General features: G+C 37.6%; 2 protein-coding genes across 3 annotated transcripts in view; one reads left to right on the plus strand and one right to left on the minus strand.

Annotated features, from left to right (window-relative positions):
- gpd2 (glycerol-3-phosphate dehydrogenase 2 (mitochondrial)) overlaps window positions 1-19739 on the minus strand; it is a 31490-nt gene extending 11751 nt beyond the window's left edge. The window contains exons 1-10 of one of the 2 annotated variants that reach the window (XM_042512937.1): window positions 19668-19739; window positions 13956-14062; window positions 10707-10715; window positions 8194-8365; window positions 6592-6716; window positions 6396-6493; window positions 6114-6277; window positions 2447-2611; window positions 1372-1516; window positions 617-810 (exon numbers count right to left, since the gene is read on the minus strand). In XM_042512937.1, the coding sequence (XP_042368871.1) occupies window positions 617-810; window positions 1372-1516; window positions 2447-2611; window positions 6114-6277; window positions 6396-6493; window positions 6592-6716; window positions 8194-8365; window positions 10707-10715; window positions 13956-14057 (1174 nt within the window). In that variant the 5' untranslated portion in view covers window positions 14058-14062; window positions 19668-19739. The remainder of the gene's footprint in view (window positions 1-616; window positions 811-1371; window positions 1517-2446; window positions 2612-6113; window positions 6278-6395; window positions 6494-6591; window positions 6717-8193; window positions 8366-10706; window positions 10716-13955; window positions 14063-19667) is intronic. The other variant, XM_042512938.1, reaches the window with a different exon arrangement.
- A 2073-nt stretch (window positions 19740-21812) lies between these two features.
- Window positions 21813-22697, plus strand: LOC121963070 (nuclear receptor subfamily 4 group A member 2-like). The gene has a single exon (XM_042513440.1). The coding sequence runs from the start codon at window positions 21813-21815 to the stop codon at window positions 22695-22697; it is 885 nt and encodes a 294-aa protein (XP_042369374.1).
- Window positions 22698-24344: the final 1647 nt, after the last annotated feature.

Consider the following 24344-nt stretch of genomic DNA (forward strand, 5'->3'; position numbering starts at 1 on the left):
GTTGTTTTTTTAACCTATTGTATGATAATGCCCAGACCTCACTGTTTTTAAAAAATGATAAAAATAAAAGTTGAAACCAAAAAAAAAACAAAAAAACGTATACCTAATGATAAGTGGTTTGCATTGGGAACTTGTTGTTTCTGGTCCTTTGCATGTGATATGTAGGTAAACAAATAAGGTATATTTCACTCCAGTTTCTGTTTGCTTTTAAACTCACTGTTCCACATATTCTGCCTCTGGTAAAAAAAACATATATATGTTGTGCAAGAGGAGTGTTTCTGTTTGTTTTAGGATTATTTAGAGGGACATTTCTTGCAACAAAAAAAGAGATGTTACCGATTATTTTGAGATTTTACAATGATGTAAAATGATGAAAAATCATAAAATCACAATTCCCATGTCTGAGCATTTTTAGGACTTTTGAGAGATTAATTTAAATCAATTTAATACCAATTAAGGCCTTATTTTTAGATTAAGTAATTCATTTTAAGACTTTTTTAAGACCTATGGTCATCCTGTTTAGAAACATCACATCACTGGACATTTAGCACCAAAATAATATGAAAGACAACCCTAAATATGACCACGTGCTCCTCAAAATGGACCACAGACGTACCTTCTACGTCAGGGCTGAGGTAGTTTCGGACCTCCCTCAGGATGAAGTTGATGTCGTCCTCCCCTGGGATGGGGTGTGCCGTCACGTTGGTGGGCGAGTCGGTCGTCCCGGCGATGGTCATCTTCTCCCAGGGCAGAAAGAAGATGACACGTCCGTCACTTGTAGCCGGATCCAGCAGACCCATGTTGTCAGGGCTTTGGGTTGGAAAATAAAGCAAAAAAAAATATTATTATCAAGAAAAGTAGTGCTGGTATTTTGTCAAATTTGTTATATTTGCTATCTCAGGTTTTTGGCAAAGTTTGAGTGTGGAGGAGAAAGAAAAAGGTACAAAAAAATACAGGAATGAGAAGAATAGAGGGACAAATTGAGGAGCACACAAATGGAAAAACACAGATATGGGGGAGGAAGAGGAGGCGGGGAGGGCGCAGATAGCGGCAGGAGGAAGAGAATTAGGTGGTTGGCATTTCTGCCGCTGTTCAAAGGGCTCGCGCTCCCTCGGGTTTCGCTCAATAAGCTTCGCTGAACTTTAAAAACCCCCGACTTCAACAAAACCACTCTATTGCTCAGCTGTATCTTAACCAGAGAAGATTGTCCTGCGCGTGTAAGTATAGGTCAGATAATAGTTTAGTATTTACACATAAGAATGAGAAAACACAGAGGATTAAATATGTACGAGTTAAAGCGTTTGAAATACCAAAAACCACCTCCACGACTTCAACAAAAATCACTGTGAGTGTGATATGTCCTGTATGCACCTGTAGTAGCCGGGGATGACGATGTGAACGCCGGCGCTCGGCTGGCAGATGTTTTGGGTTTCCTGGTTGTCCATCTTCCTCAGGGAGTCTGTGAACGGTCCCGTGGCGTTGATCACACACTTGGCTTTTACATCAAACTCCTGTCCTGTGAGGACAAAATACCAACCGTGGTATTAAAAAGACAGAAGATGGCAGCTTTTTTTTGTATTTTTACAGCTTGGAGGGTGAAAGAAAGTCTGAGATCTGAGAGTAAAAGTAACATCGAGACGAATTATTTCAATGAAAACTTGACTTTGATTATGATTTTATTAACACAACGTGCATTTTTATCATAATAAAGTGCAATTCAGCACAATGTGCAATCATTTTGTTGTGAGTGCAACTGGCGACATTTTTTTTGCTACTTTTTTACTATTTATATTGTTTTTTAAGATTATTGTTTGGCATTTTTGCCTTTATTAGACAGGACAGGTCAACAGCGTGAAAGGGGGAGAGACAGAGGGGACGACACACAGCAAAGGGCCCCGAGCGGGAACCGAACCCGAGGCCACCGTGGCAAGGATGCCGCCCCCACCCATGGGGCGCCCGCTCTGTCCACTGACGCCCCCTATTTCTATTGTTCTTTTGCTTTATCTTGAAACGAGGGATATGAGCAACTGATGAGATGACCCAAAAATGAACAAAAACATATGCCTACAAGAAGATTACCTTAAAAAAACAAACAAAACAAATACACAAAAAGTACCAAAGCATGATAATATTATTAATCTATATTTTTGTGTAACAATTTTAAATCATATACTTTAATATTAATGAAAACTAGTTTCCAGTGACTCTCTCGATCTCTATCTCTCGCTCAGCTATTTTTCATTTTCTTGTCACCTTTTAGTTATTCTTGCCGAAATGCACATTGCCTTTATTCCCTTGTTTTTGAAAGAAATCAAACCAATATTCTCAAATCCTAAAGGTTTAGTGAGAATGAATTCTGCTCATGTTTTTACTGAAAAACACTAAATTACACTCTAAAAACCTGTCCAACAGCACTTTTAAACCATGCAACACCTGCACGTCTCACCTGTGAGGACGTCTCTGCAGCGGGCGCCACACACCTTCTCCTTCCCGGTCTGTGCGTCTTTTGTCTTCAGCAGGTGGACCACCTCAGTGTAGTTGGAGACGGCGGCGCCATAGCGAGCAGCAGTGAGGGTGATGGCCAGATTCATTCGGGCGTCATTGTGCTGACCTGAAGAGAGAAGAAGAGAGATGATTCATTTCATTCATTAGTTCGTCGAATAATTTAGGAATTTAACCAGACATTTTCCAGAAAATTGGAAAATAAATTCACTTGAAGTTCAATTGAAAGGTGCAAAATTTCCCAAATGTTTGCACTTTAATGACCTTTATTTTTTTTCTTGAAATATTGAGTACTTTAATTTTTCTTGAAATTTTTTTAATTTTTTTTTTTTAATTTCGCACAATTTTCAGGAGATATTCTGGGAAAATTCCAGGAGATGAACCAAAAAAATCCTGGACAATTTTCAAGGGGGATTTGTTGGAATTTTAGAAAAAGAAAAAGAAATTTTCTAGAAAATAGGAGTATAAGTTTACTATTAAAATGATATTAAATGGTAAACAAATTCCTAAATGTTTGGTTTTTAATGACCTTGATTTTTTTCTGGACATGCCAAGTTTTGTAATTTTCCTGGAAAATTTTCAGGGTATTTTTTCACAGATTTTCCAGGAAATCTTCTGGGAAAATTCAAGAAAATGTATTGGAAATTTCCTGGACAATTTACTAGAGAAATTTGCTGGAACTTTCCAGAAAACTGGAAAATAAGTTCATTATTAAATTGAAATGGATCAAAAATTTTGTGCTTAAATCCATTCGAATTTCTTCTTTGAGGATGTTCTCCAGGAAACTTCAGGAAATAAGTTGAAAAATACGTTCACTATCAAGATGAATTCTTTTTAATTGAAATTAAAATAAAGAAGAATTTTTGTGCTTAGCTTAATTCAAAACCTTTATTTCATTATTTATACATTTTACTGGAAACTTAATTAAAACTGGACAAAAATTTAAAAAAAAAAAATGGAAATTGACTGGTCATTGTACCTGAAAAAATACACAATTATTACATTTTGTAATATTGTGATACTGTAAAACAGATATTGTATAATATTGCTCTGTTGAATGTGTCATTAGAGGATCACATGTTCAAAATGCTTTTTATCTGAACTGTTTTGCATTTATTTTCTCATGTTTCTGCATTGGGTGACTGTCCTTTGTTTTCTCCTGGTCTTTTATCTCTGACTGTTTCCTGTGGATTCCTCAGCACACAGGTTACCACAGCTGATGCGAGTTGCCATATCAACTTCTTTCACTGTCAAAATATTTCCGACAAAGTCTCATTAACCGATTCATCCTGTAAATAAACGTGCAACCACGTATTTTTCTTTCATTCTGTTTACATACGACTCGTTTTGCTGTGGACACTCAGCTGCAAGAATATGTTGCCGATTTCCTTTTTCTCACATCAAAACATGAAAGAACAGAAATGAAGGTGGTTTAAAATAAGAATAATTGACTGTTTTTAACAAAAAATGGTTGTGATATTCAATACTTTTTTTACCAGCTAACACTTTTGGCACCAGTTCCTGCATCCGTGATCCAAAATGTTTTGTTCTGTCAGTGGGCTTCTGTGCATTTCAAGTGTTTTGATATCATGATAGTTTCATTTTCCAGAAAATTCAGTGCATATAAACATATATAACACTCAGCCACTTCAAATTAAGAGCATTAGGTTTTCACATGTGCTGCAGAAGAAAAGACCCTCTGCAGTATTTTGGTGGCAGCAGGAGCTGCAGTAACCAAGACAGCGGAGGAAATAGCTGTTGCTCAGCTGGTCCGACCGTCTACGACGCTCCTCTGCGCTCTACACCGCCGGGAGAGAAGGTCAGATTTCGAAATGTCACCGGCGTGATTGTTCCAGACGGCATAATTGGAGAAAAGACGCCCCACCCCTCCACCATCACATCCCGGCCCTGTCCCCCCTCAGAGCAGATGATGGCGGCGAGGGTGGGTGGAGGGGCGGAAATCAAACATATGCTGCTTTGCACCAGGAAAATGCTTTTCCCTTTCTGCAGCAAATCCAGATATATCTGGCCGTTTATTGTTTCAATTTGGAGCTAAAAATGCTGTTATTTCAGTTTTTAAAACACATAAGCTCTCATGATAGCTAATGACTTCCAAAACATGGAATTTGTTGGGAATTTTTACATTTTTTTACATAACAAAAGTCACAAAATTACAACTACAGATAATTAATTTTGTTATATCCTTTTAAAAGCAGCGCTGATTCTATTTTTGCTTTTTCTTGGACAGATTTTGATAATTACATCATTTTGTCTGATGTTGAATACCATAAATAACAGACGCTAAAAGCCTGTTTAACTGACATCAAATGCTAGAAAAACAGCAGCCTGCTGTCATCACACAGCTGATCCTTAATATGTTTGGTTCTCCTTCATATCCGACCAGGGAACATGCAGCCTTCACCGCCACAGGGAGGAGAGGGCACCCGGCCAGCCTGTCAACACATTTTGTTCGGCACCAGTGGAGCTATGACGGCCACGGGGCAAGATTTATATCTGAGGTCTATTTTAATCTTGTTTGGCTTAATCATGCAACTTCTACACATTTTTGTATGATTACAAGTTATTTAGAGAACACAATTTCCTTGAAAAAATGCTCTTTTTTAAAAATATTGCACTCTTTTACAGGCTCAGCGCTCACTGATGTGGATGCTGCTAAACTGAACGAACTTCTCAAACATTATGAGCCATTTGAGTGACTCGCAGCCACAGGTCAGTTTGCACAGACGCCTGCAAACTGTCTGATTTTAAACTATTAGTCACAGAGCTGTACTTTAAACTGCTGTTATTTCATACTAATTTTCACCAGCTAACTGATCCAATTTATCACCGCTGGAAAAGAACGAGGAGGAAAACGGTGTAAAAGGGCAAGAGCAACACGACTGACTCAGCTGTTCTGTTCGCGTTTACAGAAAACAAAAAGCTGAGTAATTAGTCAACAAACAAAGCACGCTTTTAGGATTACTGTCCACACACACCAGTGTGTGTGTGAAAATATCCAGTTAACCCTTTGAAACCAGAGCAAACTGACTTCATTTTTACAGAAAAAGGTGAAAGGGGTGATGAGCAATGAAAGACGAAATAGAACAAAAATTAGAGAAATTAGTATAAAAATAAAAATAAAATTACCTTAAGATTAGAAAAATAAAATAAAAACATAAAAATAAATAAAGGCAACAAGGCTTAAAATGTTGTAATTAAATTAAATTACAATAATTCTGTAACAGAATTTAGGTTTTCCCTAGCTTTTAAAAAAATATATTTTCTAAATCTAGAAATTTCTTGCAATTTGTGTAACATTTCTTACCATGTTGCTCATTGCCTTATTTGCCATGTTCTTAAAAGTTAAAAGACATTTTTCATTTTCTGTATTTACTAATGTTTTGCATTTCTTGGAACATTTCTTACCAAGTTGCTCACTGCCTTTATCCGTCTCTATTTCTGAAAGTATTTGCACCAATTTGCTCATAGTTTAGATACTTGTGAAAGGCGTCTGAAAGATACATAAAAAAGTGATGTAGTTCCAGGTTTCAAAGGGTTAAAGCAAAGCAGTGAAGCCTCTGTGGGCGATAAAGGAAGCAGCTTTGACTCACCGTCGTAGTAGACGATGGCTCCGACCAGCTTGTCTTTCTTCAGCATGGGGAAAAGCTCCAGGGCCTTCGACTTACTGAGGACGTAGCTGCTTTTCAGATTGTGGATCCCGGCCACCAAGTCGTACATCTTAATCCCGGCCCAGTAGTAAGGCAACTGCCACCATCTTTATAATCCACAGAGTCATTAAAAATTACATTTTTTACATTTTCTGGTGTTTTTTTGCTTTTGTTGTGCTATTTTTACTATGTCTTGTGCATTTTTTTGTATTGTATGACACTGACTTGTAAACAGGAAGCATGATGGGTAGCGGGGCAGAAAGGTGAGGTGCAATCTCCAGGAGGTTGGCTCGCTCGTGCAGCGCCTCTTTCACCATCATGTACTGTTTCGACAAAAGAAGAAAAAAAAAAAGGAAGTTGATGAACAAAAGAAGAACACGAACAAGCCGAAAATGAAATAAACAAGAAGGTGAAGAGGAACCTGTTCGTAGTCTAACTGCATGATGGCCTTCTGGAGATAACGCACTCCACCGTGGATTAGCTTGGTGCTCCGACTGCTCGTCCCCGAGGAGAAGTCGCTTCTCTCTACGAGAGCAGTCTTTAGGTCTGGGGGGGAAATGACAGAGGATGAGTGAAAAACCTGAGAAAATGCTGCTGTAGTGACGGACGATTACATTTAGCTGAACAGACAGAAAAGCGGTTCTATTTATGTGTTTGACGCCACACAAAATATAGAAAATACATCACGCTTTAATGCTTGAATACAGTTAGCCCAGGCGCCAGAAGAAAATGTTGGCGTTGTTTCTGCAAACCATAAAGATGCTACAGCTGCACGTTTAATATGTATCGTTTTATTGTTTCTAAAGTGACGTAGTTTATGAGCTGACTTTGTCACACTTATATTTAAATATTTATCCTGGGTAAAGCAGACTTTTTATTGGAAATACTACTAAATATGTATTTAGAATATTGATTACTGCAGCTAAGAAATACACTAGACACTGGTTGCATCTCGACACAGCAGAATAATGGGTAGGAAAGTACTTAAACCACATATACTTAATGGAAAAAATCACCCTCTCACTCAATTTACAAAAGATAAATTCACAAATTTATAGTCAAAATGGGTGTCCTTCATTAAAAAGACACATACAGATTTTAGAGATCTAGCAGACTAAAACAAAAACTCCCAAATCAACCCCGCAGATATGAGGAATTGTCGATTTTTAACTGCACAATGAAAACAATACGGTATGTTTGTTGATCTGACTGCATTATCATTTTGAAAAAAATATCCCCCTACAAAGGTGCTGAATTTTTATTTATTTAAGCCGGTTCTATAATCCTTTAAAAAATGTATTTATCTATTTATTTTACCATTGCCTCATTTCTTTTCCCATGTTTTGAAATGAAAGAAAAAAATGACCCCAAAATTAGCAAGAAATTAGTAAAAAGTATGGGAAAAAACCTAAAAATTCATCAGAAAACAAAACATAACTAAAAATAACAAAAGGAAATAACCAGGAAAAATTATGATAACAGTTTTTCCTTACTTTTTTCTTCTTCCCTAGATATTTTTCATTTTCTATATCAACTAATGTCTTGCATTTCTAACATTTCTTATCAAGCTGCTCATTGTCTTTTTTTACCATATATTTTTAAAATAAATGACATGAATTTGCTCAAGGTTTAAAGCTTTAAATACTTGTGAAAAGCGTCTGAAAGCAGCACATTAGTAGTGATGTCACTCCAGGTTTCAGATGGTTAAACAGATGATTTTTTTACAGATATTGGCAGGTAAAAGTGGGAAATACATTTTGCTATTGGTTCATTATACTGCATATTATCTACAAATATTCAATATATTAGCACAGCACTGATAAATGCTCCTTACGTGTTTTTACAGTAAATTACAGCTAATCTTTGCGCCCAGAATAAAAGCTGACAGACTGAAAGGAGACCTTTATAAACCCCGGTGCCAGCCTGTGAGGCGTCTCTCTCCTTTATTCCTGACTCCATAAGGACGCTTTTAGAGCCTGAAACCTGCTCAGTCCCGGGAGAGTGATGTAAAGCCGAAACTCACTGCGCGTGACAGCGTCTAAGGCACATCCTGCACCCGTGGCTCCTCCTCCGACAACCAGGACGTCAAACTCCTCTGTGTTTCGCAGTAACGCGAGCTGGGCCTGCCGAGAGGGAAGCTCGTCCGCAAAGGGAACCTTCAGCTCTGCTTCTGCTGCCACGTGCGCCAGCCGAGCCTAAATGTGACACAGATACACACACAACAACACAACTACAACAAACATGCTACATTTCACCCCCAAAATCGTGCAAAACTACAAGTTTCTATGTTAATTTCTACATAAACGCTATGTTAAATAAGGTATAGCAACACTGTCCTTGAGGTGAAACATTATAAGCACACTGCAAGCATTCCCAGTGTAATGTGTTCATGCATTATTCTCGCATTATAATCACCTCATAAAATTACATGTGATATAATGCATAATGACTCGCAATCACTTTAATACATTATGGATTTGACTGTGTGATGAGATTACTGTAAGACGTACAGTTGAATGCTCGCTTATAATATGCATTATTTTGTTGGGATGGATGGAAAATAATGTATGTATGGAAGCCCAGAAGAGCATTTATTACTGTGATTATTATTATTTAGTGCTCAAGACTAACTTTGTTACTCCTATTTTTTCCTATTTTTTTATATAATAGCCCTTTTATTATTAAAAATAGATGTATAGCATAGCCTGACTTCAGCTGATTGTTTTAAGTTGATAACAATGCAGAGTTAAAAAATTATAATTAATAATTACGAATAATAACAATTATTAAAAATACAAAGAAAATCTAAAAAAAAATGTAGAGGACAATAATCCACTACATGTTTTTTAGTTAGTTTTTTTTTTTTTTGGCCTTACTGAATCGCACCAGTTAAGATACAATTACTTTTCAGCCGAAATATTCTGTGATATGTGCTAGAAGCTTATTTATCAGACTGGCTCTGGAAAAAATCAATAAAAATATAATCCCCTGTATAAAAACTCAATATTGATTAACTTAATGTTACTAGAAATTTTAGAAATTGTCAAAAATAAAATTTAACTTTGAAATTAATTAAAACAATTTGTAATGAAAAAAGTAATTATACCTATCACGATACCTGTACTTTAACTAATTAGTTCTATGTAATACTCCTCTGTCACTGCGGCGCACTGTTTAGCTTTAATACAAGAGTTTATGAACAGGAAGTGGGCGCCATTCTGTTTCCTGTATTGTGTGAATGGTAGTTAAAAACTTCTAAGATCAAATGGTAAAACTACGTAGCGCTGATCAAATATAAACTAAAATTCAGTAACTGTATTGCACATTTATCTCTTAAAATGGTCTCAGAAACGTATTTAGTGTACTGTTTAGCTGAAGGTTGAAAAAATCTTAAATCAAATGGAAAAACTATTTAACCAAGATTTTGTTACTGCGTTACCCAATTATCTCCTAAAATGTTTTCAGAAATATATTTTAGTGCACTGTTTGGCTGTAATAGAGTTTGTGTGTGTGCAGTGCAATGCATTCTGGTAGTTGTAGGTTTTCTACATCTTGAGCAACAGAAACTGCCACAGTCCTTTTTCTGTGTTTTCTCTGGTCGTGTAGCACAAATCTAAAAAGCATTTGTGTGTTTTTAATGAATAAACAGCCTTGTTTTATGAAGAGACCATCTTTCCAGCAGAGAAATACTTCTTTAAGAGTTTAACTGAGTATTTTTACTGTTGCTACTGCAGTTGGAGTGCATTTTTAACAACTCCAAGAATGACCTTTAAATCAGGTTATTCTTGGTAGTGAGAGTGAGACTATAACGTGCTTACAACGTCATTTTCACCTTTAATTTCCAAGGGAAGTGTTGCTAAAAAAATAACATATATATTCCTCATGTGATTAGTAGAAAAGGAAAGTTTGCTGAGGGTTACTATCTGCTGCAACATGCTGCTCAACTTTGCAAACCCCACAAAACAAAAAAAACACATTTTTTTTCATTTCTATCCATTGTCTGATTAGCAAAAATAATTAATTGAAAGAAATAATCACAACAACGATAAAAGAAAAAAAAACACAGCTCCCCTCTGATACGAGGATGTGGGATTTCACTTCTTATGAAATATTCATTCATCTTTTTTCTACTTAGCAGTTCAAGCTAAATGATTGCATCAAGCTGCTTTGAAGCAAACGTGGCATTTGACTTGCAAATAGTAGCAGGCGTTTGTAATTTAGGTCTGCGACCGCAAACGAGACGATGATATAATCATTGTCTATTTTTTGATGATGCATACAGACAAACACCGCCACAGAATTAAGTGCCAGCGTGCCCCCCGTAATCAAGTTAAGTCAGTGAATGGCACAGCAAGGCCCATGCTATTAGCCAATCGGCCGCTGCCTTGAAAACTTCACCAAGCCATATGCCCTTGCTAAAGGAGACAAGACGGACATTCATCTCATCAGCATTGCAATTACTGGGATTAGAGGCATGCATGATTGCAAACTATTGTGAAAATAATTATATTTCATCAGGGGCGACTTCTTGCTTACCAATCCATGCTTGGATGAGAGGACGACGATGGGCAAGAGAAGACATTATCGCGCCAGGACACAAAACAAAGTTCACATTAGGTTGCACAGTCAAATAGAGTCTGGTATGTAGTTGCGTTGCATGCCTAAAATAGGCCTACGTCAGGTCAGAGGTCAGGGGAAACACAGCTGCTTGTCCATGTCAAATGGAGCCCTGTGGTTATATACGGTTAAGTGTTGGTGAGGACGGTCTTTCGAGTTTCGAGGCTTGACATGAGGACAGAAGTGGTGTCCTGTGAGGACAGCAGTGCTCTCAGTGTCATGAGGGTGAATGTTTGCCTAAAAAAATCTGCATTTTCTTCATTCCTTGAATTTATGCTGCTGTGTGCTACACTGTCAAGCCGGCTATTCAAGAATAAGAGTCAAAACATACAAAATGTCAAATGGATTCAAGGCAACTTTAGTATTTTCTTTTTTACATGAACCACATTTTCCCATTTTTTGTGTCTGATTAATCAAGATAACAATTTAAAAAAAAAATGGTCCAGTATTAAGAGGGAGCAGAAGTTGAACAAATTGGTTTAATTTGGTTTTTTTTTTTAAATGGTAAAAAAAGGCAACAAAAGAAGAAATGACCCCAAAATTTAGCAAGAAATTAGTAAAAAAGTAAACTTTTTAAGCAAAAAGAAAATTAACCAAGGAAGCCTCACCTGGAAAAGAGCTTAAAAAATGTTGCAAAATGTTTAACATAATTTCAAATCTTACTATTTTAATATGTTTCTAAATCTACTAATTTCTTGCAATCTGTACCAGGTTACTCATTGTCATTTTCCTTTAAATTGCACAAATTTGCTCGGGGTTGAAAACAAAAACAAAACAAAAATGTCGAGGATTATTGTCGTCCTCTACATTTGTGTTTACATTCAACAGTATAATTTGACTTTATTTAACGTAATTTTAACTGCAGTTCATTCAGTAATGTCATTATTTTAGTAGCTAACAGTGATTTAAAGGACATTTAAAATTATTGCGTTATATATCGTTTGTCGCAATACAGCCTTAAAATATCACAATAATATCTTAAAGCCATAATGCGCGGCCCTATGCTGGACCAATTTCTTAAAAAATGTTGCAAGGTTGCAAGACTTTTTAGACATTGTTTTTTGACATTTTAATACCAATTGAGGCCTTTTTTTAAACTAATAAATTCAATGCCTTTTAACACTTTTTAACTGTGACTGTGCAAAATATGGGAAAACAGAGTCTGGGTTTGAAAAAAAATACTAAAGTTACCAATTAAATAAATGCATCTGAATCTGAATTTGTTATGAAATAAGCACAATAATGAGGCATGCTCATCTTTCACAATCCAGTTTCTTTTCTCTGTATATAATAAACTCCTTTAAAATACATAAACGTCCTTCAGAGCTCGGTGATACGTAGCTGTGTTAAATCCCCCCTCGGATGAATAGTTAAACGTTTTGGGAAACATGCTTTTTCACTTTCTTGCTGACAGTTAGATGATATCACGCTCTTATTTTTATATTTAGGGTAAGAAGCCACAGCCGGCTAACTTCGCTTCGCACACAGACAGGAATCAGCGAGCTTTGCTCTGTCTAAAGAGAACAACATTTTGCTTTCCAGCAGCTTTAAAGCTCGCCAATTAACGTGTTGTCTCACTTGTTTGTACAAAAACTGAAGTTTTGCTGGGTGCTTTGGGTCACACTGTTTCTCTGCTGGGATCAGTCACTTCCTGGAGTCCACTAGGTAACTAAAAAGAAGGAAATGTCATGATGTCCGAGACAATGTTCAAATTTTGCATTGGAGCCAGAATTTGGTTTCACTATTATTGAAGTAAAAAGGGCGGACAAAGCAAATTATAACACATATCTTTGTTGTTTCACCTTTAACTGAAAAATCCTTTCACCAAATTAAAAAACACACTCGATGCAGACTGATGTGTTTTTTTTTTTTGGCTTTATTTCTTAGAAAAACATGAGAAGAAGGGAATGAGGAACTTTGGAAGAAGTGACCAAAAAATGAGTTTAAAAATTGTTTAAATAAAAAATATAATACAAGAAATATTTATATATTAAAAAACATTAATTAAAAACAAAAAGATAATAAAAAAATGACCTGGAAAAATGTGATTAAAAAACAATAATTCTGTAGAATATATTTTAATGTATAATTAGGTTGTAGGTTTTTGGACATTTTCCCCTCGCTTTAAAAAAATAATAATAAAAAAATAATTTAAATCTACTACTTTCTTGCAATTTGTGGAACATTTCTTGCCAATTTGCTCATTGCAATAGAAAATAAACCAGTTTGCTCAAAGTTTGAAGGTTTAAATACTTGTGAAGGCGTTTTCGAGGGTAAACTTCAATAGATGTGGCATCAAACTCCAGCTCCGAATGCAAAACTTGAACGCTGTCACTGACGTCATGTCCTTTGCTTTTTTTAACTTCCTTGGAGTTTAAACTGGCTGCCTGGCAACCAGCTCCAGCCTTTATGCTAAGCTAAGTTAGCAGAGTGCTGGCGTGGCTTCGTATTTGGCGTACAGACATTAGAGTGGTTTTGATTTTTTGATCTAACTCTCTACAAGAATGCAAATAAACTTGTTTCCCAAAGTGTTCATTTTCAGAAACCTCTGTCAAACACTTTACTTTATTACTTTATTACAAAATAGTAAAACAGCCACACCTGCAAAGACTCAGACAACAAGTTCACCTTAATTACTTAATAGATGAATAGCACGCATTTCCCTGGAACAGGAAGAGGAAGTAAAACAATCAGAGGTGGTTACGTTCCATAAAAGGTTTTTTTTTCAACCTGCGGGTATAAGAAAGCATTATCATCGTTTCTGAGCAGTTCAGAGTCCAGTGCCGGCATGCTTGCAGGGTAACTGAAGTCTCCTGCACGGCAGCTGGAAGGAATACAACCAAAGAAAGAAAAGGGAAACACGCCTCGGGGACGACAGCACATTCCAACATCTAGAACGAACATGCCCGTGAAGGCAGTCCCTCCCTGCTCGGCTGACTTGTTTCAGACCAAAACAAATACTCTGCTGTTTCATGCACAAAACACAAAAGTATTCAAAGTTTGTCCTTTAAATTTTACAGGATGGAAAAGCACGTGAAGCGACGTACACGATATTAATCTTCTGTCAAATCCTGCACAACAGGAATTCATGCAACACGAGTGATCATGCAGCAAAGCAAACACTTAGTGGAGCGCACAAACAAACTGTGACATCTTTCATCATCTTACCTGCGTCTTCTTGTACTCGATCAGCTGCGACAGGCCGAAGACCGCGGCGACCGCCCCTCCGCCAATGATCGCCGTCCGTTTCAGAGCCTTCCTGAACGCCATGGTCCCTGTGGGAGACAAAGTAAAGTGCAGTGAGGAGACGAAGCGCAGACACGCAGGTTATAAGGCTCTGACATGATAGGTGATCATGTGGAGGAGGCACGCCAGAGAGTACGGAGAGTGGGAGGATCCAAAAAGCTGCAAGTCTGGCCTAAAATCTGAGTGAAGGTGTGTAAAGAAACAGGAATGTTGTGTTTACGTTTCCTGCTGCACCAAATAAGGAGAAACTTTCATTACTCTGCAAAAAAGTTTCCATGATATATTTGTCTAAATATTTTTATTAATCTGCAAAACATTTCCACAATTAATCTTTGGTGAATAAAACATCACAAAAAGTTAAAACTGCACTTTAAATTTCAAGCAGACGTCTACAAATATCTTGTTTAGTCTGACCAACAGTCCAAAAAAAATCGCACAAATTTAGTTTAAAATGATATAAAAGAGATAGAAAGCACTAGATTCTCACATTTAAGGAAACTGAACCACCAAAATTTGTCTTTTTTGCTTTATGTTTGTCATTTTAAAAGTAATTGCTCATAACATAATCAATAATGATGAAATGTCTTATTTTTGTGCTGTTTTCTGTCTTTCCTCTCCCCTTTAATTGTGCTTAATAAACACTTTGAGGACACAACATTCACTCTGTGATCGGTGAATGTGATTATTTCTGACATTTAAAGCTCGGCGTGATCAGACAAATCGATCAGTTTTAAATAAATAATTAACAGATGAATCAATTATGAAAATAATTGTTAGTGGCACCTTTTGAAAAATCACTATGTTTGTCCATCTATGCAGTATTAACATTTTATTCACAACAAACTTTTATAAGTAACTGTAAAGTGCAATGCATGCAAACTGTCAACAAAATTAAAGACAACCCAATAAAGTTAAATAATCAAGCCTCAAGGCAACATCATATTTAGATTCGTTGTTCGAATTTTAAGTGCAGTCATTTTGTTATTTTATGTTTTGACGAGATGTGAGGTTTTGAAGCTTTTTTGTCATATATGATGTAAATTTGTCTTCTTTTTTTGACAGTTTAAACATTGTTTTCCCATTTAGTATCTTTGTGAGACGCAAAGTTAAAATATTCCATTTATCATCATACAGGACAAGAAAAAACTGCAAATCGAGACATCTGAGAAGGTGGAACTGGGGAATATTTGGCATTTTTGCTTAAAAATTACTTAATTTATAACATTTTTTGTGTAACATTCATCAAACAATTGTTTAAATCCATTTAAAACACATTTACTAATTGAAGAATATTATAAGGACAAAAGCACATCAAGACTGGGACAGGAAACATTAAAATATACGTCAGAAAAAAGCTGAAAAAAACAGCAGCAAAGAAAAAACACTCTGCATCATCTTTCTTACAATGGACATTAAAAATTGATATATAGTCGTTTGGTATAAGCAACTGTGAGGATACTGTTTCCACATTTTAACGAGCTGAACATGATACCCGCTCTGTCACGACGAGGCACTTCATTCCCGCCAGGGGCAGCCCAAAAAAGTATTTGCATTCCCACTGTGACACACTTTGAATAACGGTTTCCAGAGAGCGGAAAACGCTGAAGCAGATTCTAATGCATTTTAATAAAACACAACTACAGATGGCACAAATGTCAGTAATGAGTTTGGTGCAACAAGTGACCTATTGTAAGAAGCTTACTGTTGTGTCAGTCAATATTAGCCCCCAAAATTAGCGTCATAAAGGAATATTTATGGGAAGAATAGGTAAATAGGAAAATGTGACCTAAAAAGATGCACAGTAGGATCATGGGATGTCTGATTACAACCGCGCACCTTAATTTAGGCAAATTAGCCTCTTTCAGTACTCGTTATAATGACGGTTTGGAAGATTCTGCACAAAACTGAAGCTGCACACTGTGATCCATCATACCATACCTGCATATGTGAGGCGTGAAGGCTGTGAGCTGCAGTATATGACTGATATATGGGCTAATTATAGCCCCCACTGAGTATAATTGCAATCGAGGGAGTTTTAGTGTCTTGTGATGCTGTTTTGAAGGCTGTTCTACGCTGTTAAATTACTGCCTCGCGGCCGTATGCCTCTGCAAACCAGTCAAGTTACAGTTTGCATCCGTGTCTGTGAAAACACGGCAGCACAGAAGACCTATAAAATCAGTACAGTTTCAAGATTACTGTCACCAAATCAGCATCTGACCAAATGTCCGCAGTTATGATGAGGGGTCGACAGATTATCGTCCGGGCCGATAACTGGGGCCGATATTTGGAATTTTGCTGATTATCTGCATCTGCGTTTTATTTTAATGATTATTGATAAAATTAATTTTAAAAAGTGCAAAGAAAGTGTCAGCGTGGAAGTAACTTTTACTTTAAAAAACAGTTTTTATTTATGCTTTTTTTATTTATTTAAATTTTCACTTGACATATGCCTTTATGAGTATGGAGGGGATTGTAGGGAGGATATTTCTGCTTAAAAACTAAATAAATAAAAACACAAACTTGTACTGCAGTACTTCACTACCATGAATTTTGAATAACATTTGGTTAAAAAAAATCACTTGACTTTACAATAATGTTTAAAGTTTAGGTTTGGATTAAACATTTGATAAAGGCATTTAAACAAAATTTTGTGTTGCAGTTTGTTATATTACAAACTCTAAATATTGACTGGAAGATTCCAAATATTGATGATCACGCTCATTAATTACTAATAATCAGTATCGGCCCTGAAAAAACAGTATCAGTCAACCCCTAAAGTGGACATTTGTGCCAAATTTAAAATAAATTAGAAAAAAAACATCAGGATGTTCTTCAGACATGACATTCACAAGAATGAGAAAGAAAATGTCACTGTAACCTTGACCTTTGATCACCAAAATCGATTCCTAAAAAAAAATCAAGTCCTAGTTGACGTTTGTGTTAAATTTGAAGAAATTCCCTCGAGGTTAAAAATCACTTAATTCAACATGTCTCTTAAAAAAAAAAAAAAATCAGTTTCACCATTTGCACCAGATCCCAAAAAAACATAACATTTTGTGTTCCTTTATGTATGAAAATAGTAAAAAACTAAAGATTTCTTTTCAACTCCAGGATTTAATTCCCAACTTTTATCTTTTAACTTTAAACATTAAAAGGTTAGTTTGAAATCTGATAACATCCGCCGTACCAAGTTACTAATATCACCACTGTTGTGTGTTTTTACTCCTGTAATGTGTTGCCCATTGACTCCAATATCTACATTTGGTGTGAATATTTTTTAAAAATAAGTTATTTGTGGAGAAGGGAGGGTCATGCATTTCCCTCAGTCAATCAAAAAGACTTAAGGGAAAATATTTTTAGATTCAGGGAGAGTCGAGAGTAAAAAAAATGAAGTCACACCCAAACCCCCCCCCTCCTCTGGCAAATAAAGTACAGTCCCTTATATTCCTCAAAGCCAGATATTATCAATATCCATTCAGCGTATTGGTCTTTAAAATTCCTTACAGTCACAACCTACTCTGTGACACACAGGCGTTCACACCCTCTCTGCCTGCTCATTACCGAACAATATAAGACAAACACGACAATAAGGAGCCGTGAGGAGTCTTTTTGACAGCTGATGGATACAGTTTAACCAGCTCGACCACAAAACTGCTCAAGCGAAGCCCGAATAAGTGACATAATCAGAAATTTGAACTATGTCTCGTCGCGATGTTCACCACCTCATTCACTCACACGTGTGGAGTTAGTTTTGTCTGAGTGTTATTTAAGTAAACAGACGGACAATCTGTGTGTTAATGTGTAATCTGAGTATAAAACACCTTTTTAACAAATGCATAAAAGATCTTAAACTCAAGAAACCGTTTTGCAAATATAAAGCAGATCTGCAAAAACACAAAAAAAATTCACAAATATGTTTAAATATATCTGTGATACATTTAATTAATTAATAAATAAATGAAAAACACGTACAACTTCTGAAAAGATTTTTTTTAAATCCAGTTTTTATCTGGGAATTTTAATTATATGCTTTTTAGTTCTCTTTTTTTTCTCATTTTTGCAAAAAAAAAAATTGATATGAGCATTTATTTGTATTTGTTGTTTTACATTTATACACAGTTGTTGACATGTTCAAACAGATAATATTGTCACAAACTGATCTCCATACTTATATATCTGCAGATCTGTTTTAAAAGTCTAAGCAAAATAAATCTTTGAGATTACAAATCTTTTTATGTATATATTTTAGTACAGTGTTTTATACTTACAGTAGGGTTGCAGCGATATACTGGTTTTAAGAAATACTGATGGATATTGAAAAAAATGAAACTGGAAAGAGAATCTCACTTTTTTTTTGTTTTTTTTCCCAAAAGTGAGACTTTTTACACATCGTTCCAATAAAAAAGGGTTTTAAGTCTTAATTATAGTGATTAAACGATTGTTCAACCAAAACTAACCCTTCAGTTTTCATTTCTTTAAGGCTCAGTCTGACTGAAAATAACCATTCTGTAAAACTGTAATACTATGAAACTGTGATATTTTCTCAGACAATTATCATACCGTGAAAATATTTTACAGTTGCAATTGTTATGTGCATATTACACATTTACACACAAATTGTCCATCTATTCACTCAAATAGTACTGACACAAATCAATCTCCATATTTGTGTATTTGCAGATCCATTTAATATTTGCAAAACCTTTTTTAAAATATATTTTTGGAAAGTGTTTTATATTTACAGATTAGGGTTGAAAATAGTAAGCACTTTCCTTAATAAATTACTGGTAAAATTAACAATTGATTAAAAAAAAACATTAAAAACTTATTTCAACTTCTTTCAAACAATACCAATTGTGTTTTTCCCCCAATATTGCGTCTAATTTGACAGCATAGCATTCCCTATTGATCGATTAAATTTCACGTGCTGGATTAAATTCGTAAAGATTTATGGTTATAATCTCTCTGACAGTTTCACACACAGATTGTCGATCTGTTCACGATATGACACAAATCTCCACAGCTTACATCAGCCTGCAGATTCATAATGAGTCAGCAGATGAGGGGGCTTCCTGGCTCAAACCAGGGCTGGTCTTTTTGAGGACACACATGCTGAGGTCCATTGACATTTCTGCTATTTTTAAAGGCCTGTGTGTTTCCAAAGGAAAGCTGGGTGAACAGCAGGTGGTAGTAAATTCATTTAGGATGCCAGATATTGACCTACTGTTCGGTTATCCATCACCACACAGGAGGAAGTCGCTGTTATCTAAAATCTTACTGTGGATTACAATGTAATCTTGAAAGGAAACCAACAATAAGCAACGTTTTAGCTGGCAAAAATGAGCTTTTTACGTTACAAAAACACTTGTTGTGAACCTAATCAGGAAGAGACGGAAAATGTAGCTGTTTAAACAGTTTAAAATACCCAAAATACACACATTAACCCGGTATGTCCTTTGCTAGATCAGCTGAGGAGAAGAGGTTACACCTTCATGGTCAACCAGCAAAGACAAACTGGTAGATTTTGCTCTGTTTTTTTGGCTCTTCGCCAAAAATCAAAGGGTTAAATATTCATTAGACGCATTTTAAAATGTCCGAAAAACACTCAGTGACACAATAGACATTCCCACTTACAGGATTTCTTGTTTTGAGGCTGATTAAAACTCGCTCGGGGCGATGCAGGGCGGCGACATCGGTTGTTATCCAAACCGCAGCTTGTGTTTGACAGATACAACCAGGAAGCAGAGCGGCCGAGAGCGACGCCGCGGAGAGCCAATCAGAGCGCGGCGCTCGGGTAATCTCGTCCAATAGCGTTCGAGCGGAGGTGGGGCTATATCGTTGACGTAAGGCGAGGGTAGGATTGCACAATCTCCCTCCATCCTCCTTCAGGATAATAATAAAGAGGAGAGAAGTGCCACCAGCTGTCGTTTTTTCTGTCTTTCAGCACGAGAGGCTCGGAGAGCAAATAAAGCGGATAATATATGAACACAACGACAATTTCCACAGTGTTTCTTGTCTTTTAACCTGCAAAATAATGCTCCTTAATCAACCACAGATTAAAGAACAGCTGCTGAAGATGATCTTTGTCTTTAAAGACTTTGAATCTGACTCCCCATAAATGCCACAGTATGTCTGCTTTGTTTAGGGACTGTTCTGTATTTATCAGAGCAGAGGGATGTTTTTTTGTTTTTTAATTCATGACCCTCCTCAGAGCTACACACATTTTCCTTGAGCCTCTCCAGCCCGTTTTTGGCGTCGGACACCGACGCCAAAAGCAATCTTTCGCAGCAGCATTTGCACTGGTGGCTGGCGTCAGTTTAAAACAAGATTGGACAGCACCTTTCGTAGTGGTACGATATGCTAGCGGATGGCAGGACAGCACATGTCATGGCAGTATGATATGCCAGCAGGTGGCATCAGTTCATAACAACCTGTGGCAGCAGAATACTACAGCAGGAGTTAATGACTCAGTTAGACAGCAGCTATCGTGACAGTATGATACGCCACTGGTTGGCCTCATGACACCTGACAAAACAGGACGATACACTGGTGGGTGCAAAAGTTTATAATGCAACAACAAAGATATAAGCCTAAGTACAAGATGTTTTGTCGACGTAAGTTAATTTTCAAAAAGGCTGTGTGCATCTAATGACAGAAGCATACGTGTATTTTGAAAATACACAACGCATGAATTTGATAAGCTGTCCCAGAAGGTCAATAACATATGCAAGAGGACACCTAGAGCGTGATATGTAGACGTGAACAGCACTGACCAAGCTGTAATATCTGACAAGTTGGGGTGAGAGTTTGTAGACCTTCACCAGAAAATAAACATATTTCTGGCAATAAATTGTGTGGTTTTGGATATTTTTAAAGAAAAAACATGTTTAACTCACTTGGGGTTCTGTGGGTGTTTAAATAATTACAAAATACAACCATTTAAATTTGAATGTCCCTACCCTAAGGCAAATAAAAAACATAATTCTGTCCCCAGAGATAAAAAATAAAATAAAAAATAAGTGCCATTTTGCACCACCTTTCCTCTCTCATAAATAACGAACAGTCCCTTAGCAGCCCCAGGCTGCCTATAGTGTTTAAAAATGCAATAAAATGATGCAAACTGCAAGAAACTGGGCCACAAGCATTATTTCCGAATTACATTTCCACTCTGTGTGCCCACACCAATCAATGACCCACACACACCACCCCACCCCTCTGCGGCTCGTGCGTAATACGGGTTTGGCACGCGTAAACAAAAGCACATTGTCGGTGTCACTGGCAGCCAGTCCGCAGAAGTGGGAGAAGTGAGCAGTCTTTGCTCTCCAGACAGTCGCAGCTAAAGCTTTAATAGATCAGCACGCGGCACTACAGCAGAGATGGGATTACTTGTTACTGTCCTTTTGCACTGGATGGAGGTCTGAGGTAAACTGCATTGACTATTTCTGCACAAATTTATTTAGAAATTAAGCTTACAATGATGCTCTGATGTTTTTTTTCATGCAGGCAAAGTCTAGCAAGCCAACACCCTCTGGAAAATACGACATTTAGAGCCTTAAAGGTAATAAAGACATGCATATTTATTTCTGCAACATATCGTTTTTATCGAAAAATATGCTTTTAAATAAGTGGATATTTGTGCGTAAGGGGTGCACAATTTGTTTCCACTGGATCTTAAAAAAATAACCATGCAAAATTACAAAAACATCTAAAAGGACTGTTTAAATTCAGCGACTTTGTGCACTTTGTTCTGACTGCATTATGTCCGTGTTTTCAGGGACCATGCCGTGCGTCCAGACCCAGTGCGGCTCCTCTCCACAGGGAGCCAGCCCGGCCTCTCAGAGCGCCGGTGGAGAGCGCAGCTGCGACTTCCTCACCCCGGAGTTTGTCAAGTTCAGCATGGACCTAACAAACAGTGAAATCTCAGCTGCAACTTCGGGTCCAAGTTTTGGCCCCTTGGGTGACACTTATAGCGCCGGTTACGACGCGAAGCCCCCGTGTCTCTTCCAAATGCCGGTGCAGGGGGAGCTCCCGTGCATAAAGGTGGAGGATGCGCACCCGCGGTATCAGCCGAATCACCAGAACCAGTCTGAGGAGCTGCTCTCCTCTCCTGGCTCCGTTTATTATTACCGACCACCGTCCCCGAGCTTCCAAACTCCACAAGGACACATTTGGGAGGACTCTGGCTCTCTGTACAGCTTCAGGCAAGACTATTTGGCTGCTGCGCATAGGAAAAACACACTCTCCAGATTCTCCCTGTTTTCTCTCAAACACGCACAACACGGTGCTCAGAGCTTGTCCACGTGCCAAATGAAATTTGACGGATCCCTCCACGTGTCCATGAACCTGGACGCAGCCGGGGCGCACCAGCCGCTGGACAGCCCGGGAGTTTTGGGTGCCACTGCGCTCGGAAAGCAGCCCGGAGGGGTGGGATTTCCACACCCGCTCCAGTTCGCACACGGTCATCACTTTATGGACTACCAGACTTCTTGTGCGCCCAGCCGAGGACCGCTGAGCACGGAGGGGCTGTGCGCGGTGTGCGGCGATAACGCAGCGTGCCAGCACTACGGAGTGCGCACCTGTGAGGGCTGCAAGGGTTTCTTCAAGGTTTGTTCTCAATGCAACTTTAATTTAAAGCCGCAAACGTGGATATTTGCGCAAAAATGAGAAAGGATGCAGCATATATTTCATATTCTTTAGAAAAAGTATCCTGCTTTCATGAAAATTTCAAAATATAAGGTTTAAAATGGATATATTCACGCGGCCACACTGTCGACTAATGAAACTCTCACTTCGAGTATAATAAAAATCCCGCTGAGACCCCTGACTGGCCTCCTAAATTGCCCATTGTGCTTCAGACGCACGTTTTGATCTCTTGACACGCGCGTTTTCGGGCCAAATGTCCTGTATGAAAATGGCCACCAACGTGCCATGAATAAAAACTTCCCCCTTCTCCTCTCTGAAGGAGATTCCCGGGGGCGATTCTCCAAATTATGAATGGCCACGACCCTGTATTTACCCAGACTGCCCTGTCCGCCTGCTGAATGCCTTATACCGCCTCAGATGGCCCACAGGAGCACGAGCGCTGCTGTTAATTTTCAAAGGACCATTTAGGGCGTTTTACTTTAGTCCAGCAGCTACAAAGAAAACGCTTTACATGTTGAAGCATTTCTCAAAGACCCTTCCAGTGAGATCCTCCTGCCAGCAGATTAGATCATCTCTCATATGCATGTGAAAGGCCTTTATGCTGCCATATAGAAAACCTTTTAACAGCAATTCTACAACTTAATATTGGATCTACAGAGACCAGTATGGTGCTTTAATGCTATGTCCACATGCTCTTCAAACTGGTGCCAAAGAGCAGCAAAGAATGTGTCCAAAAAGCCTTCCCCGAAGCTTCTGTGAGTAGTTTTATGGCTTTAATGGTGTCATTTTAGTTTTTCTTAAGTGTGAACACACTTGGAGAGTTTTCAGGAGTATGTACAGCTCCTCCAGAATCTAAAAATGTAGATGTAGATTTAGCACTACAACACATTATTTCTTTGAGCCAGTACACAGAGTAACCACAGAACCCCTTAAAAAATGGGCTTTTCCTGGTATTAAACAGACAACAGGAACGGCAGGGGGGACGCAGGAGACACGTACCCTTCAATATTTACAATATGCAACATGAAAGTAGCAAAGGTCTTTCATTTTGACAAACTAAAAGATATTCTCATCATAAACTGATTCAAAAGGTACAAATTTGTGTACAGAAATTTACCAAAAGGCAGAAAATATTAAATGTTTGACTCTTAAAATTTCCTGGGGGAGGATGCCCAAACAACCCATTAGATATGTGTCAGTTATGTGTGTTTTAGCACAAAGATGTCCCTAAATATTTAGAACGTGCATTTATGGAAAAACATGAAATAAGTAGACATTTCTCTGAATTGAGGCTAAAAAGGCACAAATTGATTTGTAAAAAATCACCACAAGGCAGGAAATTAAGCGTCTGATGCACAAAATTTCCTCAAAAAAGCACAAATTGGTGCGTAGAAATTCACCAGAAGGCAGGAAACGAAGTGTTTGAAGTTCAAAATATCCTAAGGGAGGACTCCTGTGTCCCCCCCCAAATGTTAAGACAAAACCTATGCCCTTAGTTCAGAGCTAAATTCAAGCTGATTTCACTCTAAGTGACCTCTTTGCATCACCTGAACAAGAAACTCAATTCCTTTCAAAGTGTTCGGAGGGCAGGGCTGTAAAAAGAAACAACTTTTGTTTTTGCTTTAAAAAAGTTAGTGTGAACTGAATTTGTTCAAGTTGAGGTAATTT

Source organism: Plectropomus leopardus, chromosome 24, assembly GCF_008729295.1.
Source record: "Plectropomus leopardus isolate mb chromosome 24, YSFRI_Pleo_2.0, whole genome shotgun sequence".
Lineage (NCBI taxonomy): Eukaryota > Metazoa > Chordata > Actinopteri > Perciformes > Serranidae > Plectropomus > Plectropomus leopardus.